Source organism: Megalobrama amblycephala, linkage group LG5, assembly GCF_018812025.1.
Source record: "Megalobrama amblycephala isolate DHTTF-2021 linkage group LG5, ASM1881202v1, whole genome shotgun sequence".
In the NCBI taxonomy this organism is placed as follows: Eukaryota; Metazoa; Chordata; class Actinopteri; order Cypriniformes; family Xenocyprididae; genus Megalobrama; species Megalobrama amblycephala.
This window is the reverse complement of record NC_063048.1, coordinates 1,890,487-1,907,901: the sequence shown is the minus strand read 5'-3', so window position 1 is coordinate 1,907,901 and position 17,415 is coordinate 1,890,487. Positions and strand designations below refer to the sequence as shown.

The 17,415-nt window shown below is 36.0% G+C and overlaps 2 protein-coding genes across 5 annotated transcripts in view; both read right to left on the bottom strand.

Annotated features, from left to right (window-relative positions):
- The window catches only part of stxbp6 (syntaxin binding protein 6 (amisyn)), a 35,620-nt gene extending 33,882 nt beyond the window's left edge, over positions 1-1,738 (bottom strand). The window contains exon 1 of the mRNA XM_048190364.1: positions 1,559-1,738. The gene's annotated coding sequence lies outside the window, so the exon portion shown is untranslated. The remainder of the gene's footprint in view (positions 1-1,558) is intronic.
- Positions 1,739-6,026: 4,288 nt separating this feature from the next.
- Positions 6,027-17,415, bottom strand: part of fermt2 (FERM domain containing kindlin 2) — a 70,217-nt gene continuing 58,828 nt past the window's right edge. For 2 of the 4 annotated variants that reach the window (XM_048190360.1, XM_048190362.1), the window contains 4 exons: positions 15,579-15,599; positions 11,490-11,614; positions 11,191-11,332; positions 6,027-7,628 (listed from right to left, as the gene is read on the bottom strand). In XM_048190360.1, coding sequence (XP_048046317.1) covers positions 7,455-7,628; positions 11,191-11,332; positions 11,490-11,614; positions 15,579-15,599 — 462 coding nt within the window. In that variant the 3' untranslated portion in view covers positions 6,027-7,454. The remainder of the gene's footprint in view (positions 7,629-11,190; positions 11,333-11,489; positions 11,615-15,578; positions 15,600-17,415) is intronic. The other 2 variants (XM_048190361.1, XM_048190363.1) reach the window with 1 other exon arrangement.

The window sequence follows — 17,415 nt, the reverse complement described above, 5'->3', positions numbered from 1 at the left end:
ATCTTAACAGAGTCATTGACAAATAAGGTTTTTAAAAGTGTAAAAAAATAACGAACAAACTATATCTCCAAAATAACGGAGATATAATTAATTTTGAACTTTTATTAAGTGTTAACAATGAGATTATGTGGTTTTTATAACCAATTAACACTGATTTTGTCATTTTTTACAAGATGGACAGAATTTGTCACCAAAAAAGTCATTCAGTTTAACCAAAATTTCAATTTACCAAATGACAATATTTTTAATCAATGCTAACAGGCTGATATCTAACAAAAGGACAATCAAACATTTTATATTTAATACAAGTTTTTAAAATATCACATCATTTTCCATGTTTTATAGCGGTTGCACCGAATGACCTGATGTTTCGGGACATGCGTATGAACAAGAGAAAACATGAATTCATCAAATAGTTAAGAGAGAGTTAGTTACTTTGCTTCATGACCATGTGATCCTTTGCATGCGTCTGAATGATGTCACATCCTGTCACATGACACTGACCGCATGACTTGATCATGACTTGGTTACTCCGAATGACATCAATGAAATTCATTTTTCCGGACATTCTTTCTCATAACAAAGCAACGACTTCTACACATAATTTTAACACCATTTTGCACTACGTTGATATATGATGTTATAAAATCATGCCAGAATAAAAAAATATATACATTTATTACATTTTAAGATATTTTAATCACAAATGAACGGTTGGACGGTTAAACCGAACGACCTTTTGACACTTCAAAATCTTTAAAATACCTTTATATGAAGCAAAATTATAATTAAAACCTTTTGGATTCAATAAAAGAGATCTAGTTGTACTACCTCACATAGTTTGGATGTCATATCTTTGTTTTTTATTATTATTATTAAGGCCTTTGGACAAAGAAATGAACCCAATCAACACGTCAGTGTGAATTTAGAAGCATGCAAAAGTTTTCCATTGCTGATGCCGTCGTAGAAACAACAATGATGGATTCCTTCCGCAGTCAAATGTGTCCGATATCAGGGTTTAGTGGGAACACTGGGCTGGTCATGTGAGGCTTTGAACTGAAACATATTATTTATGAGTATTAAATCAATGCTAAATTGATTATATCTTTGTTTTTATCCTGTGATGAAACCAAACTACAACCATCGTGTAGTGTTTACTGAGATCATCTCTTGCTGTGCTGTCTAGAGAGGCAGCTGAGCAGATGTTGAAACGCAGCCGGTCACAGTCAGTGTTTGTTTAAATGATTTCTCAGCAAACATTAATTCCTGATCTCAGAATAAAGCAGCAGCGATGATGTCTTACTGTGCTAGTGAAATCAGTGAGGATTCTTCCTGTAAAGCTGAAATACTTGATCCTGAATCACTGCATTTCTTCAAAAGAAACCGAAAGAGCGTCGCGTGCTCGTGTTAGTGCCATAGACATGTTACTGAGAAGTTTCTGAGAGTTTTTAAGAGCGAGATTCGCGTTCGGTCACAGTAAACACTGACAGGACAAACTTATCTCGAGCATCTTCACACTCATCAGCAGCTGCTCTGTGAATGTCTGCTGCTTTCTTACCTTCACTGGGAGCTCAGCTTTATCCTCTCGCGTCCCGCTCTGATGTTTCCATCTGCAGACGTGCAAAGTTTGACCGCGCGCTCCTGGACCCGCAGTGATCAGTGTTCCCTCTGTAGTGTGTAGTGTGAGTGTGAGTGTCTCGACAGCACGACCCGCGGCTGCTTCACTGTGAGTGACGTGGATCAGCTGCTGCACGCGCGCGCGCGCTCGAGGCTGTACCTGCTGCTCCAGTTCACTTCCTCAAAATCCCTCTGTGCTGAGCTGAAAACATGTTTAAACTATATCAGACCAGTCCTGGCGTTTACACAGAGGACTATTAGACAGGGATCAAATCATGGAAAACCAATAATAAGTGGGAATTTGTGTGTGCGTAGTTTTTTTTTAAAGGTTAAACTTCCTATTTGACTGAAGAAGAACCCCCCCCCAAAAAAAAAAGTTAGGTGAATTCAGGTAAAGTTGCCAATTTTGTTAAAAGTGTAATTTATATAGGCCTACTTGAGTCATAGTTTTTTTTTTATATCTTTGTTAAAGGCACAATATGTAAGATTTCTGGATTAAAATATCCAAAAGCCACTAGAACAGTGTTATATATTTTGTTGACTTGTGTAAATTCACAAGGTTATCCCAAATGTTTTCAAGAATGTTTAAATCTACCGTGACCGTGCGTCGCCTATCAATGACATCATACCCGCTTTACCCCCGATTTTATTTTGTAGAAACCATGCTTCGAAATCTAATTTGGTCATTGATTTAAATATGTGTGATATATTCTGTTATTTTTCACATTGTAAACAAAATATAGAATATATAGGAAATTTAGTTATTTTGTTGGCGAAATATTACATTCATAAATGTAAATTTTCTTCAACAGTGCCCAAATTAAACCACTTCCTATGTGACCTAAACTATTTAATTAACACTAAAAAAGATTAAGAACAAAAAAAAGTGACAAATTTATAAACTTGTATAATGATCTGATGAATGTAACAATTTGTTTTATTACCTCTGTATTTTTTTTCTTTTTATTTATTTTGATTGCTTTCCTTTCACTACTTTATGTATTTGTTTTCCTTATTTTATGTTTGATGTCATCCATTGTTATATTGATATGATTAAGTTGTTCTTGTTCAATCTTGCAATAAAAAAAAAAAAAAAAAAAAAAAAAATTGTAGAAACCATGGCAACACCGAAGACGCTTTAATATATGATGTGTTTTATTAGACAGATGAGCAACTGTTTGGACACATTCATCGACGGAAAACTAATCGTGTTATGTAGCTCAACACTGTAAGTCTTATTGTTTAAATCTCGTTTTCTTGATTTACCGTGAATACCATGTTTTACCATGATCGATCTATCTGCAGTGTGTAACAGTGTCTCACAGCAGCCGCCGAGCGAACGCAGAGCAGCATTATAACAACTTTCAACACACAAATGTATTTAGTATGATAAACAGAGCTGCGTTACCCCACATACACGACCGGAAGAAGAGGCATCGGCGTCTGTGGCATAATAAAAGTCCCGCAGCTCTCGAGCCGTGTGTCGCGCTCGTCTCTCATTAGCAATCGCTCCAGCTCCTCGTTCAGCTCCCACATCCTGATTCACACTACAGTAATGTTAATAATCTCATCCATGAATATGATTTCTGCCCGAGTCTCGTCGTACTCTTAGACATGAAGATGACACCTCCCATGATTCCACGCTCAGCATCATCAGGTTACGCATTTGTTTTGAACAAGTTACATAGTGTGCCTTTAACTAAGGTTCAGCTATAATAATTTCATTTATATTCAATTAATAAAATGTGTTATTTGGATTATATATACTGTACCAATAAACATTTTACCATCACTGCACACCATTAGGTCTATTAGAAATAATTAGAAAAGACCCTTGTTTATGAACACAGTCTATTATAAATCTGTTTTTTAACAAACCCAAATATATGAGTTTAATTCATAGCTTATATTTGGCTTATGTGACGCACTGATAAAACATGTGTTGACATTAAATTTGTTTAACAGGATATCAATGAAAATTTACTGAACTTTAAAGTGCCCTATTATTCTATTTGAAGGGATCCTAATGTTGTTTTGGAGTCTCTTACAACAGGTTTACATGCGTCCAAGGTCAAAAACACTTTAATTTTCTCATAATATCCACTGCAGCATCAGCTCTTTTCTCTCAGTGTCTGAAACGCTTCGATCAGGGATTCGCTCTTTGCTCGAGTCTGCTTTGCTCTGAAGCAGAAAGTGAGACTGAATTACTGACGACTCGTTTCAGTTCAGAATCACTTCTTTCTTTTAAGGAAACAATAACTTTATCTGCACTTTGATCTTTGAAACTTTTACATTCACAAACAGTTATATTACACACTACATGACAGATCATATCTGATAGAGCATAATATGGCACTTTAAATGTACCAATATTTTAAAGCTTTGTATTCGGTGTATATTTTCTCAAAACACACAGTTTGTGGTAGAAAGAGACACTCATTTCACAGGGTTAATACACATATTCAGAGGGCCAGCGATATCTAAACACCTTAGAAGAAGAAAAAAAACTTTATTTTTTGCATTTTATCCATGTTAATCTGCTGTAACAAATTAAACAGGTCCTGTCACGATAATATTTGTTTACATTTACTGAACTTTATAATGAAGAGATGACAATCTTTAGGTCAAAGGTCTTTCATGAGGAGGTGTGGCCACACCCACTGGTGTCATATTACACCAAACTTCATCATTTAAAGAAAGTGCTCCTTTAATTCAAGATAATTATATGATCTGACCATGCATTGAGTTCAAGAGCGTCAAGTATTAGCCGGTTTTGTACAACATTGATGAATGTGTCAGCATCCCCTCAGGAGCTCATGTGGATTTCAAGCACTTTTGAATCAGTTATTTATTTATTTTGCATTATTCTAGGAAAGCTCTCGCTCCTTAATTGCACTTCCATTCTTCACCACTAGAGTTATTGAGAGCATCTAATTCTTGTTAAAGTTGTGTGGATTTCTAAAGAAAGGTGCATTTATTTGTAGTTTAATGCATGCAGGGATATGTTAATAAAATTGCTATTTCTTAAATGAACTCAAATAAGCTTATTATTGGTTTATAATTTATATTTAGTTATATGTTAACACCTATTAATACTCCATTGATCTAACAATCAGACAAAATTATAAATGGAACAAATTTCCTCTACATTATGCCATAAAACAGCAAAGTAAAAAAGACACAAGCAGTGATCGTTTAGATCAAATAAATATGAATTTCTTTACAAAACTACGTTTTAAAATTTAGTGACAGCAGCCATCAGTCTTATTATAATATATTTAAAAATGAAAATGTGAAGAACAGTCAGTTTGGCATACCCAGCATGCAAGATATCATGTCAAAGTAACATTTTGATGAAAAGGCAGGATTAAACAAAAATGGAAAAGTAAGTAGTTTTTCTTGTATATTTATTTGACTGCTCTTACAGCACATAAACATCTCCAGATCAGAGGAGGTCTTTGGTTAAAGCTCTGTCACAGAAGACCAAGAACATCAACTAGTTTGTTGTGTCATATTTATGGTCATACAGTGACAGAATAAAATAATCATACATCAAACTCAGACAATCTGATACTTCATAATCATGAGTTAAAATAAAGATTACGCAGAACTTCGGCTCTCTTCACCCGTCCTGCAGCTGATCGGTGAGGCTTGTTAACGTGTTTTAAATAACCTTTAAACAGATCGATCAATCATCAGCACCATAACATGACAGAAACGTGTTAGAAATACCCAGCGCTGCAGTTTTCCACAAACAGTGTACAAAATAAGGGTTAAAAAAAACTCTCAAGCACTGTAAGGTTATTTTTTAAACAATTAGCAAATGCTTAAACAGGATGTTGCTTGTCCATTTCAGTAAATTTATAAGCACTTTCATTTTCTGTTCATTAATATGCTGCTACCAAAATGCCTAAATAATAACATTTAAAGGGATAGTCCACCCAAAAATTAAAATTCAGCATTCAATCATCCTCATGTCATCACTATATGACCTTTTTTGAGATTAACACAAATGAAGATTTTTAGAAAAATAACCCATCTCTGTGAGTCCATATAATGACAGTAGACTATTTTAATATCAGTATTTCACTGATATATCAATATTATTATCAATCACTTACTTTATACTCACAGAGATGGAATATTTTCCTAAAAATCTTCATTTGTGTTTATCTGAAGAAAGAAAGTGGGAGTAAATGATGAGAGAACTGTCATTTTTGGGTGAAGTATCCCTTGAAAACCTTGACTTGTGCAATACCTTTGATTCAGGATTCATCTAAACTGTTGCATCTTTCAGGACAAGCCATGAAGGTTTTTCAAGACTGCTCTCTTGTGGTGAAGACGGGTCACTGCCGCCTGCATGGCTGATGGGAAAACCACGTGAAATAAAGGCCTGTTGAATCATCCTCTTAAGATTTTAAATAAAAATGATTTTATTTATTTATTTGTCAGGTAAATGGCATTTTTACAATCTTAAAACAGCAGGCCATGCAATGCACTGCTGACATCTGAGAAAACAAAACCAAATAAACAGAAAAAAAATAATAATAGTCTTCATTTCTGGCTCTGAAACCACCTTCATACGGGGAACATCATGAGACAATACTGACAAGAAGTGATGCGCCGTCCGAGCGCTCGATAGTGTTGAAGTGTATGACACACGCTCTTAAAGCCTATATGTTCTCGCAGCGGTGGATATTTATCAGTTAAGGCAGGAGAAACTAAATAAAAAAGCTCCTTCTCACCGGAGACATCAAGAATGGCACAATCTACATGATTTTATTCCAGCCAGGAGCTTGAGACTTTCTCCACTTCTTCATATGCACTTATATATATTTCTAAGATCGACAGGCACCAAACCCTCAAATGTCAAAAAATGGCTTTTTTTCCCTCTCTTCTGGAAAAAATACACTTCCAAAAAATGACAGAAAAAAGCAGCAACAAAATAACTGTACAATTTCTGTTTTAAAACCTGTGTTTTTTACATTAGATACAAAACAAATCTAATACTTCATTTAGCTATCCTTCATTTTGGAAAGAAATAAAAAGAAAATCGCATGATTTGTGACCTATCGCTGGTGCGTATTAAAGAAACGCTTTTGAATAATACTATACTGGTTCACAATAAAGAGTGAGGAATAAAATAACAGACTTCATAGGAAAATAATAATAAAAAGAAACTTCCTACAGTGGGAAAGCAGATTCATAACGTTCTCCTATGTTGCTTCACCACAAGCTGTTTGCTACAAAAAAGTGGGCGACTCTCCTCCTTCATAGTGTAAAAAAAATATCTGTGTCATTAAATGTAGTGTTGAACACACATGACAGGACAGAAACGTCAAACCTAACGCTAGAAGTGCTTAGAAATGACAGAACCAATGGATTTTGTAGTGTCAGAAGCAGCAACGTTGAAGCTAGTGTAAATCCTTCTCTACGACATCACATTAACGTGACACAGTTATCATGAAAGATGGCACAAACGAGCACCGCGACATTCAACAATTACCCAGAGAGATGCAACGTAAGTTAGTGACAAATAAATAATTGGCATTTTCGCTGGCGTACTTCTATTCAGGGTGAAAGGTCATAGCTATTGCTTCATCTGGACGATGAAATCATTTCTGGAGGGAAGCAGTAAACCGCTGCACGGTCTCAGAACGTCCTCGCTCGGCACTTCGGCTAGTGTTATGAACGCGTTCATGCGCATAGACTGAATTAAAAAAGAAACGAGTTTCCGTTTTCAAACTATTATGATGTGGCCACGATGGAGTGGTTAAAGGAGAAAGAAGAAGTGTGAAAGTAAAAGAATAAAGCGGCGCCGGCGCGGCGCGGGGCGCTCAGACCCAGCCGCTGGTCAGCTTGTAGAACATCTCCTCGTCTAGAGACTCGTTCTGGTCCTTGGCGCGCGTGGACAGGAAAATGTAGCCGCCGATGAACTCGTGCACCACTTTGCAGTCCACCTCCGCACAGATGAACGCCAGACTGGGCTCGTCCGCAAACTCCACCGTGACCTGCCGTGGGAACAGAGCAGATGCTCATGTGTGCAGAACGAAGGGCTCAAGGTGATGTGTGTGACGCCTCTGAATGAACAACATGATAAGGCTGCTGCACACAATCTACTGCACGCCTTCTGCTGTCTGATTTCATGCTGAAAAACTGTAAAAGGACATTCCCATCACATATGATTATACTTTATATAGTTTTAAATGTTTCTTCTCATTAGGCGTTATATTTTCTCTTATTTAATTCAGGTCTATTGCATTATTTTAGTGTTATCCTATGCGAGTTTTGGCCATGTTTTATGCGATGAACGTGGCTTTCGATTATGCCACCAGCATTATTACAGTGGTTACCAGTAAATTTTAAGGTAAAAAGTAGATTTTGGTACATTACCATTACATCACTTATATATGTTTGTAAAGCATACACCAATACGCCATGTGCAATTTCAGAAATATTGTCACCATATTTTTTACGGTGAATTTCTGGCAACTGAACCAGCCAGAAGACTAAATTTAATTGCAGGGCTGGACATTAACACTTGAGCGCAGCACACACAAAGAAACAAAGAAAAATGTGGGGTTTTTATATTTATAAAATATGATACAGTTAAGCAACATCACACGACCTAGAGAGCTCTTTTCCTGAACACCATCACGATTGAAGATGTGTCATTCAACAGTTCAATAAACAAGCAGTTAATATTAAGTCGCTTACAATTTATACGCAATATTGGCTGTTTTTGTTCTGTTTCAGCAGTGAAAATAGTTCCAAACAAAGATCACAGCAGAACCACAGCGCATCTCGCAGCAACACTTTACTGAAAGATTCAGCGTTTTGAACAAATCGATTGAGTCAAAGATTCAATGACTCACTCATTAAGACGGTCACTTGCTGCCACCTACTGGCGGTTTAGTTTAATGTTTAAAAGTATAATTTTTCCCCCAACATTTCTTATTTGTATTTTCAAAAATATTTAAAACAATCTCATAACATAATTTAATGCAGCTGTAATTTTAAGAATTTAATAATTAAGAATAAAAGATGAAGCATACATTTAATAAGATTAGGGAAAAATATCCATATAAAAGTAAATATGTGGAGTAAATATCACAAATATGCAGATTTAGTCAACACTAATGAGAATATTGTTTCAGAATAAGTTATATTTACACCACAAAAAAACATGCTTTTTTTCGGACAAGCAACTTTTTTACTTGGACAAGTGAATGACCGATTTACTTGCCCAAAGAACAAGCACATGATGAGTCTTAATGTCGAGCCCTGAACAGGATATTTCATAGTGCGATATAAACATTATAGCAAAATGTCTATTAGTGCTTTACCATTTTGTACTCGCACTCATGACACAAACATACTGTGATTCTGAGCCAAATAACACTGTGTGAAATAAGACAGTAGGACTTCTGCAATCAAAACAAGCATATTCAAGGGTTAGTTCAACCAAAAATGAAACCCTCCCGTCGTTTCACACCTTCGTTCATCTTCAGAACACAAATTAAGATATTTTTGATGAAATGTGAGAGCTCTCTGGCCCAACGATCCAATGAAACTACCAATTTTCAAGGTCCAGAAAGGTAGTAAAGACATCATAAAAGAAATCCATGTGACTCCAGTGGTTTAACTCCCTGGGGTCTGAAAACGCGCCAGTGCGTTTTGCAGGATTTTTTTCACATTGCAGCAAAACAGACTTAAAATACTCCATCATTTCTTGTCATAGAGACATAAGTAATATATCAATTGAAACTATAGAATGTCTTCTTTTATTTTTGTACACTCAGAGTAAAAACACAATGTTGTGCTTTTTGTAAAATAAAGAAAACTAACATGATGCGTGATCTCTCGTCTCCCTCTGAACGAAGTCCAATCTGATAGTTCTCAGAAAATGAACTGTAACTTAGTGAATACTAATGACACAAAAAAAAAAAACATTCTGTGTTTATGTAATCTGTATGAAAAGAGAGCCATGTCAGAAGTCCGTGATTCAGCTCATTATCCGCTAATGCGGCCACGCCCACGGAGCCAGCGCTATTCAGACGCAAATTCAGAGGCAATACATGCATTCATCGTCTCAATCGTGTATTTATTGTCTTGAAAAGTGTTTATTTGGATGTTAAAGCAATGGTTAGCGATCTCTAGAAGACATGCCGTTAGTTCCTAGTTCCTTTTCTTCTTTATATGAATTTGTGGCCTAAAGGTGTACAGAGAGCGCCCTCTGGCTGCAAGTATGAATTAAAAACACAGTATCCAGCACTCATAGTGATGACAATAAATATTACTTCTCAGTATAGAAAATTGACATAAATATATAAGAATCCATCAATATTTCTCCAAATGTGCATGCTTTTAAGCTAAAAGCCTATATGAAATGCCATAGAGGTAACATAATTGTTCAGACACTTTGCATCACAGAAATACATTATATTTTAAAGAATATAATAGAATACCATTATTTTAAATTGTAATAATATTTCACAGTATTGCTGTTTATGATGAGCTGAGACATTATTACAGAGGGTTTTTTTCACAGCCTACCTGACTGAAAGGCCTCATTAATATGCAAGTCATTTCAGGTCATTATTATGCGATTCTTTTGTCTTCTCAGGTGAGAATGGCCCATTATTCATGATGATTCACGCCTCCACGCATACTGTGTTTCTTGACAAACAGTGTCTTACAAAAACTAAATCAATATATTGTTTTATATGAAGGAGTAGGAAGGATAATTTTTTACATAATTCTGAAGCAAAAACTCTAGTCTACAACCTCCAATACCCAAAAGTCTTGTGAACACAGATTTAATATACTTTTTTTGGCCTTATTTCAGTGACTTAAGTTTTTTGTTTTTTGAATAACCACGCATAAACATTATTCCTTCAAAAATACAAACATGTACATACATGTTCCTCACATATTATGGTAGCCTAGTTTGTGCTGAATACAGTGTAATGACACTTTTGTCATTAATATGTTTATGAACAACTGAAAAAAGCACAAATGTCAGGGCATGTCAAAACTTCTCCAAGCCCCAAATCAGCCTCAGACTCCAGAGGGTTAACCTCAATGTTATGAAGCGACGCAAGTGATTTGTTTATGCAAAAAAAAAAAAAACCCATAATTTACCACTTTATTTATGCAGTACTTTGTTCACGCAACATCTGCTCTCACGTCAACATGTTGGAGATTCATATTTTGTAAATGTGGTAAATGATGTTTTTGAAAGTGTCTGAAAGTGGTAGTCGCATAAGCTGTCAGTGGAGGGACAGAAAGCTCTCAGATTTCATCAAAAATATCTTAATTTGTGTTCTGAAGACGAATGATGGTCTTACGGGTGTGGAACGACATGAGGGAGAGTAATTAATGACAGAATTTTCATTTTTGGGTGAACTAACCCTCGAACAACACAAGCCATTGTTACAAATGATGTAATTAGGCCATTGACATTTACCTGGAGAAAAGATTAACGTGGAGCCTCGTTCACAACAACATCACCATTATTAGCAACAGTCAATGGCATCATGGGATGAAGGCGTAACATACAGAGCATCTTACCATCTTAATCTCCCAGTTGACGTTCCACTGTTTCATGTTGCTGAAGCGCCAGGTCTTGATGGCGTCTCCTGTGCTGGCGTCCATACGGATCAGTCTGTTGTAGGTGATGCCGATCAACTCGTCTTTCTTGCCCCCCTGAAACCTAATTTGATGACATTTCACAATTAACAACAGAAATCAAGAGGAAGACATGTCCTAGAGCTTTCTATCCCTTCAACACGGACGTCTGTTTTTATTGGCACTCAAACATTTGATCAAGATATCTGACAGAAACGTCGGGTTTTCTAGAAGACACTTACTTGGCAAGAAAATGGGTGATTCCAAACTCTGGCAAGGACTGCCATGCCTGTATGAAGCGCATCTTGGCCTCAATGAGGCTCATCTGAGCCACATTCTGATGAGCTTCCAGAATACGGGCGGAAATCTGAGGATAATGCATATGTGAATATTAATAAACAAGTGCTACAAGCCATCATAACTTAAGCAGAAGTAGAGAGAGTCATTAGGAAACAACCCCAGAGAAGAATGCAACACCAGACACTTCGATATGATACTGCTGCATCCAATCACCAGTAATATCACAGTGAACATATGAGACGCCTCCTGTTATTCAAGCATCCCTTATGATCTGTTACACATGCGACTTAACAAACATACACAGAAGCCATTGCAATCCCAGCTACCATTGTTTAGTTCCCATTTCCCCACAACATGAAACATTTTCACATAAAGTGAGTGCTGTCACTGGAGTCTCCCACTGATCAATGACTTGCCTCATGAAAGTTTCTATCAGAGTAGATCAGCTGACATGCTACAAACCGCCTAAAAGGGTCTTTCAATTACACAGAAGCCCCTTTCAAATAATGATTTCTGTAAGATTTTAAACATCCTATTAGACAAATAATATGTTGATTACAGTGAAAAACTATGGAGCCCCTATGGGGACATGATGATGGGAAAAAACGAGAGGAAAATTTTAATGCTTAAAGTATTGCACTCCTCCGAGAACCTTTGCATTCTCTTGCAAAACTATTGCATTCCCCATGAAACGTTATGTTTTCTTGGAAAAACGATTGCGTATCCACAAGAAACTTTGCATTCACTCGCGAAACATTTGGATTCTCTTGCAAAACTATTCTGCTTCCCCAAAAAACTTCACATTCTCATGCAAAACTATTGCGTTTCCCTAAAAATCTTTACATTCTCACGCAAAACTATTGCATTTCCCCAAAAACTTCACATTCTCATGCAAAACTATTGCGTTTCCCTAAAAATCTTTACATTCTCACGCAAAACTATTGCATTTCCCCAAAAAACTTCACATTCTCATGCAAAACTATTGCGTTTCCCTAAAAATCTTTACATTCTCACGCAAAACTATTGCATTTCCCCAAAAAACTTCACATTCTCATGCAAAACTATTGCGTTTCCCTAAAAATCTTTACATTCTCACGCAAAACTATTGCATTTCCCCAAAAAACTTCACATTCTCACGCAAAACTATTGCATTCCCCCATGAAACATTATGATTGTCTCGCAAAACTATTGCATTTCCCTAAAAACCTTTACATTCTCACTCAAAACTATTGCATTTACCTAAAAACTTTACATTCTCTTTCAAAACTATTGCATTTCCCTAAAAACCTTTACATTCTCACTCAAAACGATTGCATTTCCCTAAAAACCTTTACATTCTCACTCAAAACTATTGCATTTCCCTAAAAACTTTACATTCTCACTCAAAACTATTGCATTCCCCCATGAAACATTATGATTGTCTCGCAAAACTATTGCATTTCCCTAAAAACCTTTACATTCTCACTCAAAACTATTGCATTTCCCTAAAAACTTTACATTCTCACTCAAAACTATTGCATTACCCCATGAAATGTTATGATTCTCTCGCAAAACTATTGCATTTCCCTAAAAAACTTTACATTCTCACTCAAAACTATTTCATTTCCCTAAAAAAACTTTACATTCTCACTCAAAACTACTGCATTTCCCCAAAAAACTTTACATTCTCACTCAAAACTATTGCATTTCCCTAAAAACTTTACATTCTCACTCAAAACTATTGCATTACCCCATGAAATGTTATGATTCTCTCGCAAAACTATTGCATTTCCCTAAAAAACTTTACATTCTCACTCAAAACTACTGCATTTCCCTAAAAACCTTTACATTCTCACTCAAAACTATTGCATTTACCTAAAAACTTTACATTCTCTTTCAAAACTATTGCATTTCCCTAAAAACTTTACATTCTCTTTCAAAACTATTGCATTTCCCTAAAAACTTTACATTCTCTTTCAAAACTATTGCATTTCCCTAAAAACTTTACATTCTCACTCAAAACTATTGCATTCCCCCATGAAACATTATGATTGTCTCGCAAAACTATTGCATTTCCCTAAAAACCTTTACATTCTCACTCAAAACTATTGCATTTCCCTAAAAACTTTACATTCTCACTCAAAACTATTGCATTACCCCATGAAATGTTATGATTCTCTCGCAAAACTATTGCATTTCCCTAAAAAACTTTACATTCTCACTCAAAACTATTTCATTTCCCTAAAAAAACTTTACATTCTCACTCAAAACTACTGCATTTCCCAAAAAACTTTACATTCTCACTCAAAACTATTGCATTTCCCTAAAAACTTTACATTCTCACTCAAAACTATTGCATTACCCCATGAAATGTTATGATTCTCTCGCAAAACTATTGCATTTCCCTAAAAAACTTTACATTCTCACTCAAAACTACTGCATTTCCCTAAAAACCTTTACATTCTCACTCAAAACTATTGCATTTACCTAAAAACTTTACATTCTCTTTCAAAACTATTGCATTTCCCTAAAAACTTTACATTCTCTTTCAAAACTATTGCATTTCCCTAAAAACTTTACATTCTCTTTCAAAACTATTGCATTTCCCTAAAAACTTTACATTCTCACTCAAAACTATTGCATTACCCCATGAAATGTTATGATTCTCTCGCAAAACTATTGCATTTCCCTAAAAAACTTTACATTCTCACTCAAAACTATTGCATTTCCCCAAAAAACTTTACATTCTCACTCAAAACTATTGCATTACCCCATGAAATGTTATGATTCTCTCGCAAAACTATTGCATTTCCCTAAAAAAACTTTACATTCTCACTCAAAACTACTGCATTTCCCCAAAAAACTTTACATTCTCACTCAAAACTATTGCATTTCCCCAAAAAACTTTACATTCTCACTCAAAACTATTGCATTTCCCCAAAAAACTTTACATTCTCACTCAAAACTATTGCATTTACCTAAAAACTTTACATTCTCACTCAAAACTATTGCATTTACCTAAAAACTTTACATTCTCACTCAAAACTATTGCATTTCCCCAAAAAACTTTACATTCTCACTCAAAACTATTGCATTTCCCCAAAAAACTTTACATTCTCACTCAAATCTATTGCATTTCCCCAAAAAACTTTACATTCTCACTCAAAACTATTGCATTTCCCCAAAAAACTTTACATTCTCACTCAAAACTATTGCATTTCCCCAAAAAACTTTACATTCTCACTCAAAACTATTGCATTTCCCCAAAAAACTTTACATTCTCACTCAAAACTATTGCATTTCCCCAAAAAACTTTACATTCTCACTCAAAACTATTGCATTTCCCCAAAAAACTTCACATTCTCACTCAAAACTATTGCATTTCCCCAAAAAACTTTACATTCTCACTCAAAACTATTGCGTTTCCCCAAAAAACTTCACATTCTCTCGCAAAACTATTGCATTTCCCCAAAAAACTCAATTTCTCGGATTCCCTCGAGAAACAATTGAGAATAATTTTTCCTCCCATCTCTTTTCTTACCATCACCATGTCCCTTCAGGAGGCTGTAAAAATCAGCATTGTGTCATCTAAATTAATATCACAAAACAATAATTGTAATAAAAAATGATGATGATGATAATAATAATAATAATAATAATAACAATATAATTATATTTAGGGATATAATCATGCTTGAATTATAAAAAATAAGGCTGACAGTATTACAGTTTAATATGGCATCATAAGCTCAAGTCATGAGACTACAAGTTGCTTCTATATTTGATTTGAATATTTCTAAAATATTTATGAAATGAAAGTTTTTACAGCAGTCATACACTCAACATCAGTCAGGCAAACAGCTGTTCTGGGGGAGACACCAGTGACTCAAAACATGATCTTTAAATGTTAAAAACAAACTTGAAATGTGAGCTTTTGGGTTGAGCTACAGCAATAACTGGTAAAGTGGTTAATGGAAGGATTACTGGAGTAAGACACAGCACCAGTGTTAGTAGGTCATGGACATTTACCAGCTGTCAAACGAGTGACTTACCAAGTCCCTGACAAAGCCTGGCTGAGGAGGGTGGAAACAGGAAGAGGAACACAGAGAGGAAACAAGGGAAAAGCAAATAAATGAACAATGCCGTAAACAAGCAGAATAACAATAACCGTTAATGTACAGAGAGAGAAAGGGGCAGGGTGCACATGTGAGTATACAGCAGGGAGGTTCACTTGAGGCAGCTGGACAGGAGAGAGCAGAGGAACACGCACGAGACGCCTGCACTGGGATCACATTCGGTCCAGGCGGATTGACCGTGCATACTGTGCAGACGCAGAAATGTGTCGATTAACAGAGATGCTGCTATACCATAAAACCAAGCAGAAGACTACAAACTGTGTGGAAGTTGGGCCTAGTGTAGATTCATCCTCATGGATTACAATGGGAAAACTCAGTTCAAGCTTTATCTGCACTGATGTAAGACTGATTCATTTAATAAATCTTATGGTTTATGTTGGCTTGAAAAATCCAACATGCTGATAAACTATTCTTCGTTAAAGACCAAATTTCTAACAGTTACACGACGTATATATTTCAAGCTATGACCACCAAACTTGGCACAGAGCTTCAAGATGCTCTAACTCGGTACGCCACATCTTTTCTAAGAGATCTGACTTTCGAAATTCCAGTGTCGGACTTCCAAACAGACCCAAATTTCCATAAACTTTCATTGAGATGGTCAAAACTTTCATACAATAACTCTTATAATCGCCAGCAAAGCTTAACAAATAGCCAAGGACAAGGACAAAGGACAAACATGGTAAATCATGCTAGAAACATGCTAAAAAAATGCTAGAAACAAATATATATTTGTACTAGGAACGATCTAAAAATGCTAGAAGCATGCTAAAAATGAGCTAAAACATTTTAGCAATGTGTTAAAATACGCAGCACTCAGATACATATAAAAAATATGCAAAAGCATGCTAACAAAATATAAGAACATGCCAGCAACATGTTAACAATGCCAAGCAACAACTATAGATGGCTTTTTTAATGAGGTTTCCAATGTTATCTGAAGTAGTTTGTATTGTATTAGTAAAACCTTCAAGCTTTTAAACGTTTTTGAAACTTTCAAACTAGGCTTTGCCAAACCAACATCAAAGTTCATCATCAAGCCTCACTCTTCTAGTTTTTTAAATCTTTTGGTTCGTTCATCAAGCTCAAAATAAAAAGACAAAAACCAAATAATGAATTATAAAGAAATAAAAGTAATGTGCTTTTGTGCTGAGCACAAATCGACAGGTTTAGTCTAGAAACCCTAGGGTTTTAAACATATAAAAAGGGGTCCAAAGTTCACGGCTGAGCTGTAGTTTATGATTAACCTGGACATTTTACATACACCCTTGACTCCACAAGGTGGCGCCACACATGCTTAAAACCCGAGAACACCGGAGAGACCTCCCCACCATTCGGATGACTACATCCGCTTTGCTGGTCTTGTTGAGTTTAACAAGACTGGAAGTGAGAAAGTCATCTATCCTTGTTTCCCAAAGCGAGTGTTTTCAGTCCCACGTCCTCTGGGAGTAAAATCCCAGAGGAAGCCTTTGAAGAAAAGACTTGGAGCTTGTAATGCATGGAAAGCGTTCAGGAATCATCTGAACTCAAACGTCACTCTCACATTACAATCTGCTGTCTTCTTCCTAGACTCCCTCTCCACATTCCCAGGCATGGCTTGTTTCCTGTATGTTCTTCCCGCCTGTTTCTGAAGACCCCACCCCAACTCCTCAAACTTTCTTCCAGCGATAAGCTGGTGGGGGAGCAAGTGAGATGGGAGGACAGGAAGCCCACCATCCCCCAGCATCACAGAGGCTGGATTGAGTCCAGGGCC